We start from the raw sequence: 24,660 nt of genomic DNA, 5'->3' as shown, positions 1-24,660 counted from the left end.
GCACGGTATTGGACGGCGTTAATTCCCTTGGATTTGCTTGGTCTTTTCAGTGCATTTACTATTCCCCTCAGGTCTCATTCTGTATTCAACAAAAGCCCCATGGGGGGGAGTTGGTCACGCTTGGGGGGGGCTTGGTCACGCTGGCCCGTAGTGAGATACAGCAATCAGTCGACAAAGGCAACAACCAACTGTTCATCCTCAGATGTTTGCGCCGTTTTTGGCCCCAGAACTCCCATGAACAAAGACACATTCATGCATTCGATGGTCGACTGGGGGTATTTTCAGTTCTCCGGAATGTCTTTCTCACATCGTCTCGTGTCCCGCACTGGAAAAGGACATCGTAGTTTTTAATGACCAGGGAAAAGCTCACATCCACACTGATACGGCAGTTTTTTTCTTGAGTTTGCTGCATCAGGAGAGATACATCCGCCTCCTGTGACATGTTAGTCCAGTCTTATCGGCCGTCTACGACCCGCCTTCCTGTAGGGGGCAGTGCCCGACCCGCATACGCAGCGTGCCGCTTTTGTGTAGCTGCCAAAGTTGCACAAACTCCTCCGGCATGGCGTGAAACCACTTATCGGGCAGGATATTGTCGTAGTAGTGATGGCTGATGGGTTGTTCGTCCAAGCCCATTGAGAAAGGCCAGAATCCGTAGGCAGTCACTTCCTCACACAGCCCTAACGCTAAGCTGACCAGGAACAGGCCCGTGGAGAGCCTTTTGGCGTGCACGCCGCGGGATTTCCAAAACCTGCCAACCGTGCGGAGGAACTCTGGGTTGGCGAAGAGCATGGTGAGGTCGGAGGAGGTGTCGGAGAGGGCGTAGTGTGCCCGCAGAGACAGGTCCGTCCCGGGTTTCATGGAGAAGGCCGGCATGTAGATGTAACTGGAGCCGTAAGCTTTCATACTGTCCACAAAGGCCTTCCGCGACCAGAGCAGGTTCTGAAATCTGGACAAAAGAACGGGACAAGATGGGAGTCAATTGTGTAATAGTGCATTTGTAGACATTTGACCCATCCTTCAACCCGTGCCGGATTTGTCACTAATTGGTTCTAAAACTAGTATAAAAACTAGATACCGTATTTTCCAGAACATAAGTCGCACCCTTTTTCATAGTTTTGCCCGGGTGCGATTTATACCCCAGAGCGACTTGTATGTAATATTACCTCCGGAGTTTGTGGAGTTGTTTAGAAGTGACACAGAGGAAGAAGAATTCAGTGGATTTAGTGATTTGGGGTAAAACTGATGCTTTGCTAAACTTGTTAGCATGTTCTTTATGCTATAGTTATCTGAATAACTGTTCATATGTTACGCTAACATACCAGACACTTACCACAGTTCTGTCTGTGCCTCATGTAGCTGAAGGTGTTAGCGTTAGCATACGTCATGTAGCTGAAGGTGTTACCGTTAGCATACGTCATGTAGCTGAAGGTGTTAGCGTTAGCATACGTACACCTATTCACCATGTTCTCTCATCTGTTATTATTTTAAACTGCATTTCAAGATGAAATGTCTGTTCTTGGTCTTGGATTTGATCACATGAATTCCCCCCCCCAAAAATGCGACTTATACTCCAGTGAGACTTATATATGTTGTATCTTCGGTTCCAGGCAATTGAAGCTAATCGTGGCTAGCAGTTTTAGCTCCATAATTGGAAATCTCCGTGTAGTCTGCATGGCAACTACAGAGCCAATCACGAGCGAGGAGGAGTGCTAGCTGTCGTGCAAACCTGTCGCTAGTGTCGGCCGGAGCAGAAAGACATAAGCGAAATAGAAACACCGGGAAAACAAACATTTTAAGGCTAGAATGTTGTTTCCGACAACAGAAATGACAAAGACAGGGGCGTAAAGTGACTCACGGGGGCAAATTTGTTCAATTCAGTTCAATTTAGTTTTTATGCCCGAAATCACAACAACAATTTCCTCGAGGGGCCAATTTGTGCTCGTGCTCACTTCCTATTTGCAACACGGACGCTAAAAGCTTTGTCAACGGTCTTGATCCATGTCATTACTATAATGGCGCGAAATGGAAACTACTTTCATTTGGTGTTGAAAATTAATCAAGTTCTTAACCTTTTACTTAGTATGAAACCTGAGAATGAGGTTTTAGTGTGGGAACAACACCGCAGGGGCCCGCAGGGGCCCGTCTCCAGATGAGCCAGGATCCTGGTCAGGAGCAGGACGATCGGCCTACTTTGTGTAATGTTTGACGAGGGAAGTACCCATATGAAGTACCCACATGAAGTACCCATAAGCAGTACCCATAAGCAGTACCCGACTGAAGTACCCATAAGCAGTACCCATATGCAGTACCCATAAGCAGTACCCATAAGCAGTACCCATATGCAGTACTCATATGAAGTACCCATAAGCAGTACCCATAAGCAGTACCCATATGCAGTACCCATAAGCAGTACCCATAAGCAGTACCCATATGCAGTACCCACATGAAGTACCCATAAGCAGTACCCATAAGCAGTACCCGACTGAAGTACCCATAAGCAGTACCCATAAGCAGTACCCATATGCAGTACCCATAAGCAGTACCCATCTGAAGTACCCGACTGAAGTACCCATAAGCAGTACCCATATGCAGTACCCATAAGCAGTACCCATAAGCAGTGCCCATATGCAGTACTCATATGAAGTACCCATAAGCAGTACCCATAAGCAGTACCCATATGCAGTACCCACATGAAGTACCCATAAGCAGTACCCGACTGAAGTACCCATAAGCAGTACCCATATGCAGTACCCATAAGCAGTACCCATATGCAGTACCCATCTGAAGTACCCAACTGTAGTACCCATAAGCAGTACCCATAAGCAGTACCCATAAGCAGTACCCATATGAAGTACCCATATGAAGTACCCATATGAAGTACCCATAAGCAGTACCCATATGCAGTACCCATAAGCAAGGCAAGGCAAGGCAAGTTTATTTGTAGAGCACATTTCATACACAAGGCAATTCAAAGTGCTTCACAGCAGGAAAAATGCATTCAAATCACAAAGAAATTACAGAAACAGAAATACAATAAAATTAACTAAATTAAAAATTATCAATCCAACTGATTTTCTAAACTAATAAAATCACAAACAAAAGAGAAGAGTGCAAAGAAAAAATCCTTTCAGTCATATGCGCAGCTAAACAAAACTGTTTTTAGCTTAGATTTGAACATTGTCAGAGTTGAAGCCTGTCTCACATCTTCAGGAAGACTGTTCCGGATTTTAGCTGCATAAAACTGAAACGCAGATTCCCCATGTTTTGTCCTGACTCTGGGCACCCGCAGGAGGCCGGTCCCTGAGGTCCTCAGAGTCCGAGATGGTTCATATGGCACTAACATATCCAAGATGTACTTTGGTGCTAGGCCATGGAGAGACTTGTACACAAGCAGAGCTGCTTTAAAGTCTATTCTCTGAGCCACAGGAGCCAGTGCAGAGACCTGAGAACAGGACTAATGTGATCATACTTCCTGGTTCTAGTCAGGACCCGAGCAGCAGCGTTCTGGATGTACTGCAGGTGTTTTACAACTCGTTTGGAGAGACCAGTGAGCAGGCCGTGACAGTAGTCTAATCTACTGGAGACAAACGCATGGATAAGTCTCTCTAAATCTGGTTTTGACACTATATTTTTGATTTTGGCAATGTTTTTTAGATGGTAAAAAGCTGCTGATGTTATTGATTTGACGTGGCTATTAAAGTTCAAGTCTGAGTCCATTATTACCCCCAGATTTCTAATTTGGTTTGTAGGTTTTAGAGCGAGACTCTGGAGGTGACCGCTAACACTTTCTCTTTGTTTCTGTGGGCCAAAAACGATTATTTCAGTCTTGTCTGAGTTCAGCTGGAGAAAGTTGTTTTGCATCCACATACTGATCTGTTGGATGCAGTGACAGAGTGAATCTACTGGTCCATAGTCACCTGCCGATAGTGAAACATAGATCTGAGTGTCGTCTGCATGATTGTGATAGGACACATTTTCACTGCGTATCAACTGACCTAACGGCAGCATGTAGAGGTTGAACAGAAGGGGACCCAGGACTGACCCTTGGGGCACTCCACAGGTCAGGGTCATGTGGTCTGAGACACAGCTACCAATTTCAACAAAGTACTTCCTGTCTTCCAGATAGGACCTTAACCAGTTTAGGGCAGTGCCAGTGATGCCCACCCAGTCCTCTAGTCTCTGTAAGAGGATCCCATGATCGACAGTGTCAAAAGCAGCACTCAGATCTAACAGAATTAAGACTGAGGCTTTGCCCGTGTCAGTGTTCAGGCGGATGTCATTTGTCACCTTGACAAGAGCAGTCTCAGTGCTGTGATGAGGTCTAAAACCTGACTGAAAAACATCAAATGAGTTGTTTATTAAGAGGAAATCTGTGAGCTGTTGGTAAACAACCTTTTCAAGGACTTTGCCCAAAAATGGCAGATTAGAGATGGGCCGGTAATGACTCAGTACTGCGGCATCAAGACTGCTCTTCTTTAGGAGAGGCTTTATGACCGCAGTTTTCAAAGACATTGGGAATGTTCCAGATTGAAGCGACATGTTAACTATGTGAGTGAATGGTGCTAACAAACTGTTCAGCACAGACTTTAGAAATCTGGTGGGTAACACATCAAGGCAGCATGTAGATGAACTCAGACTGGTGATGATCTCATGGACAGTTTTGTCAGTTACTGGTGCAAAGTGAGTTAGCTCTAAGTGTCTTGGTGGTTTTAGGGTAATTTTTTGCATTGTGGGATTTATAGCATTTTTAATACCCTGAACTTTGTCATTAAAGAATAATGCAAACTCATTACACTTGGATGTGGAAATGAGTTCTAACGGCAGCTGAGCTGGAGGGTTTGTTAATCTGTTTACTGTGGCAAACAGGACACGCGAGTTGTTACTGCAGCTTCCAATTATTTCAGAAAAATATCTTTCCCTAGTTCTACATAAGATTAGGTTGTACATGTTCAGCTTTTCTTTGTAAATCTCTTTTTGAACCTGGAGCTTTGACTTGCGCCATTTCCGTTCGGCCCTGCGGCACTCCCTTTTCTGTGCCCTGACCGAATCATCATTTCTCCACGGCGCCTTCTGCTTATTTTTAACCATTTTAGCCTTTATAGGGGCGATGGTGTCCAGAACATTCAAAACACTAGATGTAACAGAGTTCAACAAATCATTTACATTAGAACATGAGACATTTTCAAAGTTTATCATTTCCATAAACAGTGCACCTGTGCCATCACTTATGTGTCTCCTCTGAACAACTGCAGGACCAACCGGAGGTTTGGGAGAAACAGACAGGTCAAAGAAGACACAGAAATGATCAGACAGAGCAACATCGATCACATTAACATTTGAAATATTTACCCCCTTTGTAATTATGAGATCTAGAGTGTGTCCTTTGCTGTGGGTGGGGCCTCTCACATGCTGAGTAAGACTGAAGGTTTCAAGGACAGCATCAAGCTCTTTAGCGTTTCTGTCACAAACATTATCAACATGCACGTTGAAATCACCTGTAATGACCAAACCATCAAAGTCTGTGCATATGACTGAAAGCATCTCAGTAAAATCATCAATAAAACTTTGGCAGTGCTGGGGAGGCTTGTATAAAACAATGAAGACAACGGATGGAGACCGTTTTAGCTCCATTTTAAAGGATACATACTCAAATGATGAAAACACCCCAAAAGACAACCTGCGGGTAATTATTTCATCTCTAAAGACAGCACAGACTTTTTGTTTTCTCGTGTTTCAGATTCAAACTTAAAGTTGGGTGGAGCAGATTCTATCAGAACTACATTTCCTGTGTTTTTGTCAAGCCATGTTTCAGTTAAAAACATAAAATCAAGATTATAAGAAGAAATAAAATTATTAATTAAGAGAGATTTGTTACATAAGGATCTGACATTTAGCACAGCAAGTTTCAGACTAGTTTCAGTGGGACTGGGCTTTATCTTTTCACAGGGAATATGAATCACATTTCTCAGATTGGGCCTGACTCGCATTTTGTTTTTCCATCTGTGTGATGATGTGACTACAGAAATAGCACTAGGGGGGGCTCTTTTTACATAGGGCCCCGGGTTGGTTTGATTTTTAATGTGACAATAATTCCCGGCAACGCTGAGACCCAGTGCATCCTAGCTATGGGAGATACCAGGTAAAAGGCGAGGTTGGATGGGTGGTGGGGCTTTTGTAGCCAAGGAGAGTTTGGGACCAGGTGAGAGGCGAGGGGGGATGGGTGGTGGGGCTTTTGTTGGTGTAGTCGGCATAGCCCTTGCTATATTGGGCGTGAGTGGAGCCATCTTAATGCCTGATTTGATCAGACTTTCAAAATGGCTGGGAAGGCCCATGGGTGAGAGTGGAGATGAGAAGGAGAATGATGAATCTTTAGTGGGAGTAGATGTTGCAGGGGGAACCCAGGGCTGGTGTGAAGGCAGGGGCGATGACAGGGATGTTGTTGGGCTTGTCACAGATGGGTCCAAGGCCTTTGAAGATTGTTCCTTTGCTGGAGGCGGTGGAGGTGAATGTGGAGCAGCTGGAGCTGAATCCTTTGCTGGTGGTGGTGGAGCAGCTGCTGATGAATCCTTTGGTGGAGGCTGAGGTTGTGGTGCTTTTGATGTTGAAACATTGGCTCGGTCTCTGGCTGAGGGAGCAGGAATTCTTCTCTCATTCCTCTCTTCTCTAACTATCTGCTCAGGACCCTGTCCAGGCCCAGTCCAATGCCTCAGAGCGTGGAGCAGGTTCTCTGTCAGCACCCTCACTCCACCTCTGCATAGGTGGGGGCCATTTCTCTTAAACAGGTCCTCTCGTTTCCAGAATAGATAGAAGTTCTCAATGTAGTGTAGTCCTCTCGGGTGTTCAGCTGAAGAAGCCGGCTAAACTTGTTTATCCTCCTGTCGATGTTTGGAAGAGGTCCACTTATGAAAGTTTTGATTTCCATTTTATCAAGCACGTCGAATAACTTCAAGAAGTCTTTTTTCAAAACTTCAGTCTGTTCCCGCCGCATGTCCACTGCACCCACGTGCACAATCAGCTGTTTAGCTCCTCAATGATTAGCCATAATATTTGGAAGGAGTGACGTTATCTCAGAAACAGTGGCGCTTGGAAAAGAATGTGTGTTTATCTTTTCATGCGTCATGTGACTTATCGCGCCGTCCCCAACTAAAACAATCTGCGTGACCTTGGCAGATCCTCTTCGCTGTATTTTGGCCACGTCATCTTTCCTTTTTTCATTTAATTCCATCTCTGAAAGTGGTAAAAATCTGTTGGTGAGCTGTATTTTAGGTGACTTCACGTTATCTTTGTATCGTTTAGGCTTTGCTCCAAGTTTGTTCCAAGAAACAGCCTGGTCTTTCTGGTTTTTAGACAGTTTTGGAAACGACACAGAGTCACTGCGGTTTAGGTTGAAAGTAGCAGTTTTTCTTGTAAAAAGTGTGCTCTTTTTACCGTCGGTTGACACAGGAATGGTATCGTGAAGAACTTTTTCAGATTCCAAAACAAATATCCGTGTTTTCAGCTCATTAATTTCTTGTTGATATTTCCGACAGCGTTCACAGTCTTTCTCCCTTCTTCTCCCGGACATGTTGCTGGCGTCAGATATGTCGATAAAACTGGAAAAATGTTCTTAAAATCCTTGGCTTACTTGAAAAAGTCTAAAGCAAAAATGTTTGGAAGACAAAAACTGATTAAAAGCAAAATAAATAAGGAAAGCAGCGATAGCAAGCGGAGCGAGCAAAAAAGCGTGTGCACTCAAGCAGTACCCATATGCAGTACCCATCTGAAGTACCCAACTGTAGTACCCATAAGCAGTACCCATAAGCAGTACCCATAAGCAGTACCCATCTGAAGTACCCAACTGTAGTACCCATAAGCAGTACCCATAAGCAGTACCCATATGCAGTACCCATATGATGTATCCATATGCAGTACCCATATGCAGTACCAATATGCAGTACCCATATGATGTACCCATATGTAGTACCCATATGAAGTACCCATATGAAGTACCCATATAAAGTACCCATATGATGTACCCATATGCAGTACCCATATGCAGTACCCATATGAAGTACCCATATGCAGTTCCCATATGCAGTACCCATATGCAGTACCCATATGAAGTACCCATATGCAGTACCCATCTACCAAATACCCAATTGTAAAAATACACCTCATTTACACTGTACAGAAATCAATGGTAAAATTAAATCTTAAATAATCTAAAACACATTTCTTCCTTGACCTTTGTAGATTTTCTCTTCATAAAAGGCGTTCGACAGTTTACACACTCTTCCTCTTACACATAGTTTAGCAAGATATTATATTTGTTCTGTTTAGTAAGTACTGTTTGTGTAAAAAGTACTTGTAATTCTACTGCTTGACAATATGAAATGGTCGTTTGTATTTCTTGCTTCGACAGATACGATTGGGTTTGTCACGGTCTCTCTATTATTTAACATTGAGTCTTTCAATTTACAACTTTTAACTACCGTATTTTCCGGACTATAAGTCACACCTTTTTTCATAGTTTTGGCCACTTATACTTGTATTTATGCTTATATACTTATAAGTCGCTCTGGAGTACAAGTGTTATTAGGCCCGAGCGCCAAGCTGGCGAGAGGCATATTAGTCCCAAAGCACGGCTGCAAAAGTGCGCAGGTAGTGCGCACGAAATCGAGCGCGAAGCTCGCGAACTTCCAAACACTCACTAACGCACTCCTCCACTCATGCACGCCCCGTGCATACTAATTAGTAGTAGGAAAATGGAACATTACCGTTGTAAACGGGCGAAGCCTGTGCAAAAGTGCGCACTAAACGAGCACTTTACATATAAAGCACTCATTTACTCAAGTAGCTCACGAATACGTTCCCCATCTCTTGCATGTTCCGTGCATATAAACATGTAATGCAAAAATTGAACATTATTACTATATAGAGGGCCAAAAACACAAAGTGGGTGGAGCCCACTCAAAATTAACAAAAGTACCCGTCAGTGACCAGGGACCCACACCATGAGGTAGGAAAGCTCTCTGAAAATGTATAGTTTATGATATTTGAAAAATGGGAAACATTGTTTTCGCATCGGAATATTCTTCTTCTTTCTTCTTTTTCTTTCTTTCTTCTTTCTTCTCGGGACCAACCCCCCTATTTCTCACCCAGTGAACATTGACGAAAAGTCACAAAAATTTGCACACCTCTAAAAATCGTGCCTCTCTACATTCTGGCTATTTCCCTTTTCTAAAATAAAAACAATTGGCGCGTGAGCGCCCCCAAATGTACCGAAAATGCATTGAGAGATAGGAAATGACCCAAAAAAATCTGATCGTAGAATCATGAAATTTGGCGCAGAGGTAGATGGTGACAAGAGAAGTAAAAAATATTATTACGGCAAAGCCGTCCACCCAAACAAATGTCGGCCATATTGGTTCAAAACTGGCTAAGCATGACTCAGGAGTTTTTCCAAACGTCGTACTTTTACGAACTCCTCCCAGGGCGTTGGCTCTAAAAAGCCTGAAATTTGGTGAAAAGGGTGCTGAGGAGTGGGACATCAAAAGGTTTTCAAATTACATTGATACTTGACACGGTCTCTGCTAGAATTGTAAACTGTAGCTAGAATTTCAGAAATCTCCCAAATTTAAAATTTGAAAAATTTAAAATTTGAAAAATTTAAAATTTGAAAAATTTAAAATTTCATGTGTGGTGGCGTGTGGTGGAAGCGTGGTGGCGTGTGGTGGCGTGTGTGGTGGTGTGTGTGGTGGCGTGTGGCCGCGTGTGGTGGCGTGTGGCCGCGTGTGTGGTGGCGTGTGGTGTGTGGTGGTGTGTGTGGTGGCGTGTGGCCGCGTGTGGTGGCGTGTGGCCGCGTGTGTGGTGGCGTGTGGTGGCGTGTGTGGTGGCGTGTGTGGTGGCGTGTGTGGTGGCGTGTGGCCGCGTGTGTGGTGGCGTGTGGTGGCGTGTGTGGTGGCGTGTGGCCGCGTGTGTGGTGGCGTGTGGTGGCGTGTGTGGTGGCGTGTGGTGTGTGGTGGTGTGTGTGGTGGCGTGTGGCCGCGTGTGGTGGCGTGTGGCCGCGTGTGTGGTGGCGTGTGGTGGCGTGTGTGGTGGCGTGTGTGGTGGCGTGTGTGGTGGCGTGTGGCCGCGTGTGTGGTGGCGTGTGGTGGCGTGTGTGGTGGCGTGTGGCCGCGTGTGTGGTGGCGTGTGGTGGCGTGTGTGGTGGCGTGTGGTGGAAGCGTTGGCGCTCACCTCTTCTCGATGATGCTGGGGTTGGCTGTGACTAGGTGTGTTCTGGTTGTGTTTTAAATGTCAGGGTGTGGTAGCGTGTAGTCGCGTGTGGTGGTGTGTAGTCGCGTGTGGTGGCGTGTGGTGGCATGTGGTTGCGTGTTGTTGCGTGTGGTGGCGTGTGGTGGTGTGTGGTCGTGTGTGGTGGAGTGTGGTGGCATGTGGTTGCGTGTGGTGGCGTGTGGTGGTGTGTGGTCGTGTGTGGTGGCGTGTAGTCGCGTGTGGTAGAGTGTGGTGGTGTGTGGTGTGTGGTGGTGTGTGGTGGTGTGTGGTGGCGTGTGGTGGCGTGTGGTGGCGTGTGGTGGCGTGTGGTGGCGTGTGTGGTGGCGTGTGTGGTCGTGTGTGGTGGCGTGTGTGGTCGTGTTTGGTGGCGTGTGGTTGCGTGTAGTCGCGTGTGGTGGCGTGTGTGGTGGCGTGTGTGGTCGCGTGTGGTGGTGTGTGGTCGCGTGTAGTCGCGTGTAGTCGCGTGTGGTGGCGTGTGGTGGCATGTGGTCGCGTGTAGTCGCGTGTGGTGGCGTGTGTGGTGGCGTGTGGTGTGGTGGCGTGTGTGGTGGTGTGTGGTGGTGTGTAGTCGCGTGTGGTGGTGTGTGGTGGCGTGTGTGGTGGCGTGTGGTGGAGTGTGGTGTGTGGTGGTGTGTGGTGGCGGGTGGTGGCGTGTGGTGGCGTGTGGTGGCGTGTGGTGGCGTGTGGTCGCGTGTGTGGTGGCGTGTGTGGTGGTGTGTGGTTGCGTGTAGTCGCGTGTGGTGGCGTGTGTGGTCGCGTGTGGTGGCGTGTGGTGGCGTGTGGTGGCGTGTGGTCGCGTGTAGTCGCGTGTAGTCGCGTGTGGTGGCGTGTGGTGGCGTGTGGTCGCGTGTAGTCGCGTGTGGTGGCGTGTGTGGTGGCGTGTGGTGGCGTGTGGTGGCGTGTGTGGTGGTGTGTGGTCGCGTGTAGTCGCGTGTGGTGGCGTGTGTGGTAGCGTGTGGTGGCGTGTGGTCGCGTGTAGTCGCGTGTAGTCGCGTGTGGTGGCGTGTAGTGGCGTGTGGTGGCGTGTGTGGTGGCGTGTGGTGGCGTGTGGTTGCGTGTAGTCGCGTGTGGTGGCGTGTGTGGTCGCGTGTGGCGGCGTGTGGTCGCGTGTGGTGGCGTGTGGTCGCGTGTGGTGGCGTGTGGTCGCGTGTGGTGGCGTGTGGTCGCGTGTAGTCGCGTGTAGTCGCGTGTGGTGGCGTGTGTGGTCGCGTGTGGTGGCGTGTGTGGTCGCGTGTGGTGGCGTGTGGTCGCGTGTGGTGGCGTGTGGTCGCGTGTAGTCGCGTGTAGTCGCGTGTGGTGGCGTGTAGTGGCGTGTGGTCGCGTGTAGTCGCGTGTGGTGGCGTGTGTGGTGGCGTGTGGTGGCGTGTGGTGTGGTGGCGTGTGTGGTGGTGTGTGGTCGCGTGTAGTCGCGTGTGGTGGCGTGTGGTGGCGTGTAGTCGCGTGTGGTGGCGTGTGTGGTGGCGTGTGGTGGCGTGTGTGGTGGCGTGTGTGGTGGCGTGTGGTGGAAGCGTAGGGGCTCACCTCTTCTCGATGATGCTGGGGTTGGCTGTGACCAGGTGTGTTCTTGTCCCCACGTCGTCCGTGTACTCCTTGGAAAGCGGAGGCAGGTTACACCTATAGAACACACAACATATTACATTAGTCAAAAGCCTCTAAAGGCTCCGTCTCGCCACGTTCTCCTGCTGGAGCGTGCTGTCGTGGCGGGCTGTACTCTCTCTTGACATTTGATCTTTTGTGCAGGTTCATCCGGGGATGTGTTTTTTGCCTTAAAGGAAACAGAACACGCTTTACTTCGATTGTTATTGGGCTTTAAACGTGCTCTTTAGTACTTTTGCTTTGGCGTTTTAGAAGGGTTTACACGGGGGGACGAACAAACCTAGCTTTCCCTTGACATGCTAATGCTAATGCTGATGCTAATGCTGATGCTAATGCTGCTGCTAATGCTAATGCTAATGCTAATGCTGATGCTAATGCTTATGCTTATGCTTATGCTTATGCTAATGCTGATGCTAATGCTAATGCTGATGCTAATGCTAACTCGATTTTCCCGCAGAAATGCTCAGAACGAGTCTGGTAACGACTTATGGATTTACAAAACGGCACAGAAGACGTTCAGAATCAAGTGTTTTTAGAGGTTCTGAATGCTCTATTAAAACAAGATAATACTTTATTGTCCCAACACAACAATACAAATGCATTTAAATCAACAAACACAAAAAGAAGAGACAAAAAAAGGTTCTGGTAGTCACTATATCGTGGACGTGTGTGTGCAGCGTTTTAATGGCGCAGTCCTTAGCGTGCTTAGCATCGTCACTCATCTATAGTTTTGTTTTTTGACAGCGCTTTCTGAGGTCAGCCATATAATGTCTAATGGTGCAAATGAATGTTTAAATCTCTTCAGTTTACAGTTTGGGACTCTAAACCTTCTCCCTGAGGGCATCAAGTCAAACTGGTTCTTTTGCTCAACGTAAAGGTCTGTGCTTCTGACTGACGGGTTAGCGGAACATTCTTTGGCATTAGTACCGTCTCGGCTCTGCTTTAGCGCTTTGCCGTTCGGTGCTAACCTCAGACCAGGAACTCTTTTTAGGCCGCGCAGAGCCGAGCAGGGCCTAAACGTGACGTCCCCAGAGCGTCACAGGCTGAAAAGAGTAATGTTTCTGCAGCAGGAGACGGGACGCCGCTGTGTCCTCCGGAAACGAGCTGCGCTGCACGAGTTCAGAGTGATTTATGAAGGTGAGACGTGAAATGCAGACCACAGACATGAAGAGAGTCGCAGAAGATCCTCGTATGATCCCCGCGAGCAAAGACGAGGACTTATAAACTCACATGAGGATTTACATTCACTGAGACAATTCAAACTGGAGACGTTTTGTGGAGGAAAATGAGACAAGGACATCAATGAGTTTCATGAGTTATAAAGTATATAAAATATGTAATATTTTTACAGTTAAATGAAAAACAATTTGATTTTATGTCATAATCAAAGTGAGATGAATATCGTACAGGTGTGCCTCAGGCTGGCCACAGTGGTTTTGCTGTATTGGCCACCAAAATGTAGCCAAAGTTGCTGGATTTTGGCAGGAACTGGAACATCCTGTTGTATCCACCAATCCAGAGCATCCCAAACATGCTCAATGACATGTCTAATGAGTGTGCTGCAAGACGCAGGATGTTTTCAGCATCCTGTGAATTGTGTATCCTAGCAACATGTGGCCGTGTATTATCATGATGAGATATGAGGTGATGGTTGTGGGTGAACGTCACAACAACAGAAGTTAGACCCATTGAGCACGTTAGGGTGACGTGAGTCTGTGTTTATTAACGGCTGAGATTTGTATCACATGCTCTAAAACAGACTCGGGTCAAAACAAGACAGTAAAAAGCAGATATAAACAGAAATTAAAGCCGCAAGCGGCATCCAACGGCATAGGACCTTGTCATGGTTTCCCGTGGTCCTGCTAGTGCTGGCAGTCCTGCTGGTTCTCTTTGTCCAGCTGGTCTTGCCCTGATAGACCTGCTGGTCCTTCTGGTCCTGCTCGTCTTTCTGGTCCTGTTGGTCCTGCTGGTCTTGCCCTGATAGTCCTGCTGGTCCTTCTGGTACTTTTAGTCCTGCTGGTCTTTCTGGACCTGCTGGTCCTTCTAGTCCTGCTGGTCCTGCTGGTCCTTCTGGTCACGTTGCACTCACCTCATGACGAAGTCGGCCTGATCGATGTCCCGGCCACATTTGCTGTGACGAAGGATTCCTCCGTTGCCCACGACAGCACACTTCTTCAGGGGCAGCGTCAGAGGGTTGTCCTGAGGCAGAGAGGGCGGGGTTTATACACTGCACACGGTAAAACCTACAATATCAGATCAATCATAAATATACCGCACAAGGCTTATTGGCGTTGATGATGTCATACTCGTAGACCGGGGACTTCGGGGCCCTCAGCCAGTCCTGCATGTTTTATAGAATTCTGAGACTTTGTATTTTCCCATCAGCCCTCACAGTATTCCCAGGTGAGGTCTTCAAAGTGAATCATGGGTTTTACAGGAAAGTTACTTATATTTTATTCTCCCAGTGTACATCTAATAGTCCTAGTCCTAGAGGGCCATGTCTGGATCCAGGCACGAGCACAGACTCATGTTCCACAACCAAAGCAGTTCATAATAGAAATATGAGGAATTTACACATGGATGTACCATACTTTCCGGAGTATAAGTCACACCAGCTAAAAAATGCAAAATAGAGAAGAAAAAAACATATCGCACTGGAGTACGAAATGCAGCTGCAAGTGTGAAAATAACAAATAATATCACATATAAGTCGCTCCGGAGTATAAGTATATAAGTATAAGTATAAGTCGCACCCCGGCCAAAACTATGAAAAAAGGTGCGACTTATAGTCCGGAAAATACGGTAATGGAATGAATCACCGCTCTGGACTGTCCAGAGCGAACATCTGCACCAACGAAGAAAGAAAAACAATCACTATTGCTCGATTTTACCCCATTTTCATGTTTTAGTGGGTGACGTCCCGTGGGAAGTTCTCAACTACAAAAATGTTGAAAAAAAAGACCGTTTGACTTTGAAAATGGACAGAACAACCCACTCGTCCCTCCGTCCCGTACGAGCGCGTTCACCTGTGGGAACTTGACCGCCACGTGTTCTCTCTTTGTGTGTGTGTGTGTGTGTGTTTGTGTGTGTGTGCATGCGTGTGCATGTGTGTGTGTGTGTGTTTGTGTGTGTGTGCATGCGTGTGCATGCGTGTGCATGCGTGTGTGTGTGTGTGTTTGTGTGTGTGTGTGTGTATGTGTGTGTGCGTGCGTGCGTGTGCGTGCGCGTGTGCATGCGTGTGTGTGTGTGTGTGTGTTTGTTTGTGTGTGTGTATGTGTGTGTGCATGCGTGTGTGTGCGCGTGTGTGTGTGTGTGTGTGTGCGACCGCCACAAATGCACTAACACGGACTCGACCAGAGGAAACAACTGCCTTTACCGCCCACGGGGTCTTTCTCTCTCTCTCCTCCCTCCTTCCGCCTCCCTCTCTCTCTCCCCTCCATCTATTTTTCTCTCTCCTCCCATCGCTCTCTCCCCTCTTTCTCTCCTCCCTCCCTCCCGCTCTCTCTCCCCTCTCTCTCTTCCCCCTCCCCCTCTCTTCCCTCCCTCTCTCTCCCCCCTCCATCTCTCTCTCTCCTCTCTCTCTCTTCTCTTCCCCTCCCCCCCTCTTTCTCTCCCCTCCCCCCCCTCTCTCTCTCTCTCTCTTCTCTTCCCCTCCCTCTCTCTTCCCCCTCCCTCTTTCTCCACCCCCTCTCTCTCCCCTCCCTCTCTCTCTCTTCCCCCTCCCCCTCCCTCTCTCTCCCCTCTCTCTCTCTCTTTCCCCCCACCCTCTCTCCCCCCTCCCTCTCTCTATCTCCTCCCTCTCTCTCTCCTCCCTCTCTCTCCCCTCTCTTTCTCTCTTCCCCCTCCCCCTCCCTCTCTCTCCCCTCTCTCTCTCTCTTTCCCCCCACCCTCTCTCCCCCCTCCCTCTCTCTATCTCCTCCCTCTCTCTCTCCTCCCTCTCTCTCCCCTCTCTTTCTCTCTTCCCCCTCCCCCTCCCTCTCTCTCTCCTCCCTCTCTCTACCCTCTCCCTCTCTCTCCCCCCTCCCTCTCTCTCCCCCCCTCTCTCTCTCCCTCTCTCTTGAAATATGAAGCTGCCTCATATTGCACAACGATTAATGTAACGACGTATCAGACGCTCCAGTCCGCCGCTGTGTACGAGCTGGAAAAGGGACACGACGGGCGCAACGGTCACACGGTAACCATCCCTGCATAAAGAACGACACTTTTCATCCAAATCGGAGCGACCCCTCCCATAGAGCAGGCATTCAAGTGCAGTCAATGTGGAGTTTCCCGACCACACGGTGCACTTTTTACGGGAAAGTATTATGTATATATAAGTACTCTTTTCATCACTGACTATTGTGTTTGGCCGACCTTATCCTCACATGTCTCGCTTGTTCTCCCATGTAACAAATGACCGCCCGTGCCGTCTGATTTCCATCCCCCCCTTTGGACTTGACGTTCCCCTTTCCCACTATAATTTACCAGGAAAACATATGCTGCCGTCTCGACACACTGTGGTCAGTCTGGACAGAATGCTGCTATAATCAGGAGGAAAAGTACTGCTAAGCTTCAATAATACACGCACTGCACACGCGCCGTACAAAGTGTTCACTCCATGTTTCGGACCAGAACCGGCTCGACATATTTCCCATGGAACTTGCGCGACAAATGGGGGGGGGGGGGGGGGGGGGGGGGGGGGGGGGGGGGGGGGGGGGGGGGGGGGGGGAGCGATGATGTACCGTATCCATGGAGACGAGCGTGCTTTAAACATCATAGAACGGCCCACAAATCTATCTGAAGCGTTAATAATAATGTAACTAGGATATAAAACTGTTTGTTGCAGACATATTCTTAGCCTGATTCGTCTTTTCTTTCCAGTTTTAGTCACGTGTCTGTTCAAAAAGACAAATCTGACGCACCAAGGACAAAATATTGAGTAATCAGCTGATATTTAGTAACAATATGGGTGAAAATGAGTCCGATATGGCGACACACCAACTTTAAAGAGTCAATTTTGCACGCCGCGCCCTTTCCTCGTACTTTTACAGCTCAGTCAGTACGCAATCGCCGTCTCTTGTGTGGGAGAAGAATCCACTTGAAGATGACTCCTCACAGTGTCTGCACCGGACGTCTTCTCCGTGACCGCGCCGTGATTGCGGGTTGCTGGGCGGCGGCGGCGCTGGGCATCTGCCTCCGACGTGCCACTTAAGGGCTTCCACTCTTAATTGGCGGTTGGACCGGATTCGACCGGCGCTGCGATGCGTGGACCTCGCTGAGCTCGCGGAGGAACGTCTTAGCTACGGGCGTTCTTCAAGTACCGTCGGTCAGAGGGTCCAGGTTTAGGTTTTGAAAGTAGTACTCTGTTTACTGAAGTCCAGGAGCGTAAACATTTGAGAGACATCTGAAATATGAACGCTAAACGACTGCATAAAAACTAAAAAACTCACTAAAGTACAGGGTTAGCCGGTTTCATCAGACCCGAGAGTTTGTCGTCTGCAGAAATGTCAGTACGTCTCGGTTGATCTGCTTGAAGTGGTTCAAACAGGTTGGAAACTTCCTGAACTGTTACCCAGCAACCACCCCGGGCCTCTCCTCTGATGTCATGACAAAATACATAAAACACGCATCAAAATGACGTGGGATTAGTGTTTAAAGGGTCAAAAAAAAGGTTTTGACGTCATCGACACGTTACAGAATTCTCTTTTGAAAACGTTTCTTCTCGAGTGGCAGGTTTTATCCCGCCAAATAAAGTTAAAACTATAAAATCGAGGCACGTGAGGACACAGACTCTACAACATAAGGAGCACACGAGAAAGACATCTGACGGTGCAACAATAATGAATCTCCTCGTTATTGTTAGGAGTTGTATAGTGTGCATTATCTAGGCGTTTTAATCATTAAGTAGCGAAGGCCATTTGAGCGCGGAAATAAAGGGTAAGCTGTGGGCGGAGTCTGGCCTTAAAGGGGACGTATTCTGCTAAAATGACTAATGAGCGTTTAACCAAAATAAAACAAATCACAAACGAAACTGAACAGCACAACTTCTTTACTGTAGTTTACGGCTAAATCGGGTCTGGAGCTCGTTCTCAAGGACTTTCATCTGGTGTTGTGTCTCGTCCCGTGGAACCCGTGTTCTGCCTCGCCCCCTGCCCCGCCCCCAGCCCCGCCCCCCAGTCTTAACGCATCGCAGATTAGATAATAAACATACACGCCGGTCGACTAAAATAGACCGAACCGTGCGGTGTGTCGAGCTCCTGATGCACTACCCGCTCTCTGCCCGTGTCCAGCTCTCTCTCTCTCTTTCATGTTCTTTTCTTCTCTCCACACCTCCCCCACTCGTCCCGCATGAACACGCCCCTCTCATGCCCCTTTCACGCCTGCAAATTAGGGTCAGATATTCATCACATTCACACAAAGCCGGGACCGCAGCATCCAGTCGGCGTTCCAAAAGCTCTTCATTACCAGGCAGATTGTTATTATGTCTACGGAAATGCAAATGCCATAGCAACGCCGCATGGAAACGGCACTTTGCCACTGGCCGAGCCTCGAAAGGTTAAAAGGAAGCTGAGCGCGCGTGCGTGAATCGATGCAAGAAGAAGAAGAAGAACGAAGGAAGGAAGAAGGAAGGAAGAAGGAAGAAAGAAGGAAGAAAGAAGGAAGGAAAAAGGAAGGAAAAAGGAAGGAAGATGGAAGAAAGAAGGAAAAAGGAAGGAAGAAGGAAGGAAGAAGGAAGGAAGAAAGAAAGAAGAAGGAAGAAAGAAGGAAGAAGGAAGAAGGAAGGAAGAAGGAAGGAAGAAGGAAGAAGGAAGAAGGAAGAAAGAAGAATATTTTTTTAGGCTTGAAAGATCGAAAATGAAAGTACAAACGGTGCAATTATTCTTATTACAATAATATCAGTGAGACAGGTCAAAAATATGTCGTTTAATGTGTAAAAACTGCACATGCTTCGAAATGTGTTTGACTCCATCTGTCCAGAAGCAAAAATGTGAAATATAAAAGGCGTGGCCGGTTCTGTTCAGAGCGTTTCGTGCGCTCTTAAAACCTGGAGCAAAGCCACTTTCCTCATCTTTAAGTCTCAAGAAACAACTGTAAAAGATTCTGGGTCTTTGCATAATCGTCCCAAATCTATCTTTATTCCAGCGCCTTATTCTAACTTTATTTGATCGTAGTTTGTATCTTTAATGATGAACTGGTGGTATAGTCTTCTGTAAAGAGAGTCTATCATCGTAAACACTTTATAATATCTGCTTCTGATAGTTTTATGTAGAGAACGTAGTCTGCGTACTTCTGATAAACCGCGCCTCGTTTGAGCTCTTCGTTTGCACAGTTCCATCACAAACACTGGAAGAATATCACTTTAGGAGATTACTTTACTTTACGGTGTTCTACTGTTGGCTTTATTTGGTGTATTTATACGTGTGGTACATATAAAGTATAGTTTGACACCGATCGAGCAGGTATTTGTGGAGAAAATGTTGAAAAATCTGTACAAAATGACAGGAAGTGACATCACACTCTTTCCAGTCAAAGTTTATTTAGAATTTACACAAAGAAACAACTTTTTTGACTCTTTAAACATGAATTCAACAAAATTTGTCGCTCTCATATATTTTGATTTGTCCCAAAAAAAAAGTGAGTTTTATTAGTGTATTCTGGGTAATTTCCTTGTGTGACGTCATCAATTACAAACAGGAAGTGAAATTACAAACCTAAAAAATGTGCCATTCTGTGATGACATTTTGTATAATTTTTAAGCAAAATTTTTAATATAGTTCATCTTAACTGCTTTAGTTCGACGAGTCGTCCGACCTGCAGGGGGCGCTCTAACGCTCAAAATGCTTCAGTGTTTCATGCTTTGGCTTTCATTATTTGCGCCGTTTGGAAGCTAATCACGTCCTCGAGTTTCAAAACGTTTGCAGTCATAAAAAGCCGGTTGCCATGGTCACAACGCATCGTTCAAATTCTATTGTCGTTCTATAATCTATACTCTGCGCGACATGCTCTGTTTACATCGTGCACTGAGGTTAGCATATGAGGTTAGCATATGAGGTTAGCATATGTGGAGCTCCTGGAGGGTCTTTGGTGACCCTCCATCACATGCCACTGTATAATATATGTCATAACGTGCTTCTCTTTTGAATTGAACTGATTGTTTGGTGTCGCGCCGCATCGCAGAGGCACATGTCATTAGCAGTCACTAGCTTCCTCATTTGTTCACTGAAAATGGCAACAGAACGTTTACAGGCTCCGGCCCTTCCTCGCGATTCCTCGTCGTCAAACCCCGGAAAAGGTCGGAAGTTCGGTTCAAAAACACAGATGTATTTTCCGTTGAATGGAAAGCGTTGAAAACGGCTCGTTCTGACCGTGCTGAGGTTTCGGCGGGGCGTTGCCGCGGGACACTCGAGACCGTCTCCCACATCTGTCTTGAGTGCGGGGGCCTCTCCTGCACTAGAGGGATGGTCCTGCACTAGAGGGATGGTCCTGCACTAGAGGGATGGTCCTGCACTAGAGGGATGGTCCTGCACTAGAGGGATGGTCCTGCACTCAAGGGGCCGTCCTGCACTAAAGGGGTCGTCCTGCACTCAAGGGGTCGTCCTGCACTCAAGGGGTCGTCCTGCACTCAAGGGGTCAAGGGGTCGTCCTGCACTCAAGGGGTCGTCCTGCACTGCACTCAAGGGGTCGTCCTGCACTACACTCAAGGGGTCGTCCTGCACTCAAGGGGTCGTCCTCCACTCAAGGGGTCGTCCTGCACTCAAAGGGGTCGTCCTGTCCCATATGCTCCTCCTCTGGATCCCCGGAGTGTCATGTTCTGCCCAGTAAAGTCGTCCTCACACCGCGGCGTCAAATTCGCGTTAGACGCCTTTACATTTGAAGACAGACTCGGACGCGCGTCCGTAAAATACACTCAGCAGCAGACGTGCGTCCGAGGCGTCTGCACATGCTCAGTGGAGGAGTTTTGCTGTGTTGCTTTTCTCGTGGTGTAAATGGACTTTAATCAGACCATGGCTTTGGTTTATTAACTTTACAAAGTCCAAAAGCGGAGGCGATGGGCCCCGGGGACTAAACTCTGCTCAGAGCTAAGCAGAGTTTAGTCAATATCTTTATTCGCTCCAAGAGCTGCATCTTAAGATTTTTTTTGGCTCGTTGCAGGGTTTGTTTTGGGTCTTCTTCCGGGTCGTGCGTAGCACGTCACTGGAGCGTCAGCTCTGATTGGCTGCTGCGCCGCGTCCGACGCAGAAAAGTTGGACACTGCTCAACTTTTCTGCGTCCGACGCATCGCGCTCGACGACGAAAACGCAGGAATTGCGTAGCGGAAAACGCAGGACGCGTTTGATGCTCGTTTACATAGACTTTGAATGAAAACTGGAGGCTTTGGACGCCGCGGTCTGTGACGGCCCCTGAAGACGAAAAGCATTTCCTTCATCTTGGCCTGGTTAGTGCTAATGCACATATTTGGAAACATGATTCCAACACAAAGGAAAGGCTTGATGCGCGATGCTAGAATCTGAGCGATACAGTTTGTTTTTTTCATGTTTGACGCCGACGTTGATGTTTTTGACTCCAGAGCAGCAGGTGGCGATATTGTGATGCCGATGTGTGAAGTACAGTTTGATCATTTTGCCCAAATTATGTGACCAAAATGATGAAATTTAAGAAAGAAAATTAATAAAAGATATCGCTGAACTGTGAAAACAAGTGTTCAGTGAGATACGTTTTTCTGAATCGTAGACCTTTAGTCGTTTGGTCGATTAATCGCTCAACCATGAGATATCTTGAGATTTGGTGGTGAATTATGAGTTTATTTTTTGGTCATTTTTCAGCTAAATACACCGGTTATAAGTGGTTTTCTGTCAAAATCGGTAGAAATCCTGTAAACACTAATCATAAACACTTAACGGAAAAACAGAATAATTTATTGTGACTATCTGTGACGTGAGTTGTGACTCATATTGGAAATAAATTCATTCATTCAATAGCTACAAACTCCTCTACATAAGAAAAGTATAATGATAATAAAGACAAACGTTTCTAAAGCATGTAAATGTCACTCTGAAGAGGCGGGGCTTATCAGTTCTGCCGGTTTGAGCAGGAAGTCAACAAACATGTTTCATTACTGAGCCGTTTTAGATCAATATTTCAAATGATAATGAAAATAATGTAAAGTGATGATGTACTTATACTATAGTTCCACACTAAGAACCTGAGAAAAGAGGATGATACGTCCCCTTTAACTCCGTGTACTTATATTTGTATATATTCTTACCGGCACGAACACTGGGTACGTCTCGTTGTTGACGGTGTGCGAGTGGTAGAATTCTCCGTCGTACCACAGGACTTTGCCCATCGGCGAGTTCTCCTTGGTCACGGCGAACATCCTCCCGGGGTCGCAGCATTCGAAGAGCAACTTCCTGTCGGCAACAGAGCGGACAGGAAGTCAGGACGTGTGGAGAGCGTGAGGCCAAACGATTGTCTGCCGATTACCCAGAAGCCACGCAGCGTTTGTGTGTTTTGCTTTGACTGAAATGACAAACGAATGCTTTCTGACGAAGGCGGAGCACGTGGAAGTGTGAGGCGGTTTCGTTCGGACTGGATTTAGTACAGATTTGTATCATCCTGGTCGAGTTTGGGGTTTAGTTTCGTGCTTAGAACTAGTTTATTCCCAATTGTAAATTGGTGTAAATTGGTGAGTGAAAAAGTGTGAATTTTGTGACGATTGTTTTGGTTTTTATAAGATAAAATAAGCCTTTATTTAACGTGTTTTCTGAGGCTCAGAGGGAGAGGATTCATCAAACAGAGGGCGTGTTTTTGACGAGGGAACGATGTTATGACACGGTTAAAAGCTCAAAAATGTTTGTTCTGCATAAAAATACGTGTCCTTTTATTCTTTGTAAAGAGACAGTGATGATTGACACACTTCAAGGCATTTTAACATAAAAAGTCGCAATAAATATCGTCTCGTAAAATGAATATGGTGGTAATGTCGTACAGGGAAGTTTGCATATTTATATTTAGCTCTGTTTATTAAAAGTCGGTTTTGTTTGCGTTCATTAAGTTCATATTGAGTCACATTTTGTCGTTTTTGAAAAGAAAATCTAAACTTTTATTATCATATTATGCATCGAGCCCTAATCTAAAGCTCCACATCTTCATAAATCTGGATATTTATGGACGCTCCAGATAATGGATTGTTCTAGTTTCTCCCTGGGCATCAGCCTCTTCGGGATTTCATTTGCAGCTTCAGATCAACAAGTACGATTCGCAGTGACTGAGTGTCCGCGCTTGATTACTGTTGCTATGGGGACGGCTTGCTCGTCTTGGTCTACGTGTACCAAGAATACGTTTATAGAATTAGGGCAGCGTCTCATCCTTTTTTATAGCAGTCGACAAGTCAAACGATTATTTCTATTGTATTATTTATGAAGAAATACATTTTCTACATTTATCGGAAATCTTTTATTCTTTTTTTGACATTATGATTGATTAAAAAAAAGGTATTTTCGTATGTATTTCGTATAGTCCAGATAACAATTACCATGATCGAAATATGTATTTATTTTTTATCAAAAAATTCAGTTTTATATACTTACAAATTAATTCACATTTTTTTTCTTATTATTATATTTCTGTTATATATACTTACAAATCTTTTTTTTTTTTTTTTGAAGACATTTCTGTTACTTACAAATTAATTAATCATTTTTTTTTTATTTGCATTATTATATGTCTGTTATATATTTACTTACACATCTTTTTATTTTTATTTTTTCATGACTATATTTCTGTTATATATGCTTACAAATTAATTCATATTGTATTTCTCCCTGTGTTGTTGCAGAGTTAAGTGGAATAAAACACGTTAAGCTTAATCATTGCTGGTCTGTTCAAGCATGTTTCAGTTCAGTTACTTTGGTACAGTTTCTCTTTCATTTGGTGGTATTTTAATCGTAACTTAATCGAGCAATTCAGGGTTTAAACTCCACAGTATTAGTCAGAGGGGGAAACCACCACCACCAACAACAAAAAGAAACTGCTCTTTGGGTCCATGTGTGATTTCCCCTTCTCTAAATAACGATAAATAAATGCATAAAAAAAAGAGTTCCCCCTATAATGTATTGTACTCAGTATTCTGCAACTCAAGACATTTTCAAAGTATTCTCCCCGACTCTGCATCAAATACCACCAATCAGATGCCAACAGATCAATCACAAACCCCAATAATCATAATAACGGTCTGTTTATGTCAGTTACATCGTTTGCATGTTGCATTTGGAAGACAAACACATTTGAATACTCTTTTTCAACACTTTCTCTTTCCTCTCTGTCTCCGCCACATCCGTTTGTTTTGCATTATTTCCCGTTGTCAAAACCTGCACAATTTAATCATCTCATAACTCCAGAAGAATCACATCATTACCAGCATTTAAGAACTCTCTGATGAGCTAATCCTCTCTAATCACGTTTGAAGACATTTCCCTTTGAATCGTGAGGAATTCCCTTTTTGGGGGCTCGAGCTGCTCTTTGTGATGTGCATTAGCCGCGGGGGGCCCCAAACCATCCAACCATCCCCAACAACAACAACAACAACAACAACAGAGCTTCCATCCCGGGGCCCCACGCACCCACACACACACCCACACACACGCACCTGAACAGATCGACGCCGCTCCGGTTGCGGCTCCACGCGTCTCCCTGCCGCCGCACCTCCTCCGCCACGTCCTTGTCGCGCGGGAGCCGGTACACCGGGTACACGTAGAACCAGCAGAGCACCAGCAGGCACAGCGCGGCCCACACCGACAGTTTGCCCCGGTAGCATCGCAGCAACAT

At 46.3% G+C, this 24,660-nt stretch overlaps 1 protein-coding gene across 1 annotated transcript; it reads right to left on the bottom strand.

The window, feature by feature from the left end:
* On the bottom strand, positions 1-24,660 carry st8sia1 (ST8 alpha-N-acetyl-neuraminide alpha-2,8-sialyltransferase 1). The gene is made up of 5 exons (XM_072453273.1): positions 24,482-24,660; positions 22,100-22,244; positions 13,943-14,052; positions 11,779-11,871; positions 1-946 (listed from the first exon to the last, which is right to left on the bottom strand). The coding sequence occupies exons 1-5, from the start codon at positions 24,658-24,660 to the stop codon at positions 466-468; spliced, it is 1,008 nt and encodes a 335-aa protein (XP_072309374.1). The 3' UTR covers positions 1-465.

This window comes from Eucyclogobius newberryi, unplaced genomic scaffold (genome assembly GCF_026437365.1).
Source record: "Eucyclogobius newberryi isolate DKJ021-1_F unplaced genomic scaffold, fEucNew1.0.hap1 SCAF_2, whole genome shotgun sequence".
NCBI lineage: Eukaryota > Metazoa > Chordata > Actinopteri > Gobiiformes > Gobiidae > Eucyclogobius > Eucyclogobius newberryi.
The sequence above is the reverse complement of the archived record's forward strand: the minus strand, read 5'-3'. Positions and strand labels throughout refer to the sequence as shown.

Excerpts from the sequence above, each read along its gene's own strand:
- st8sia1 (XM_072453273.1), bottom strand. The coding sequence starts at position 24,660 with ATGTTGCTGCGATGCTACCGGGGCAAACTGTCGGTGTGGGCCGCGCTG. Across the intron at positions 22,245-24,481 it reads AGCGGCGTCGATCTGTTCAG|GAAGTTGCTCTTCGAATGCT; the intron begins GTGCGTGTGTGT and ends TGTTGCCGACAG. Across the intron at positions 14,053-22,099 it reads CGTACCCAGTGTTCGTGCCG|GACAACCCTCTGACGCTGCC; the intron begins GTAAGAATATAT and ends TCTCTGCCTCAG.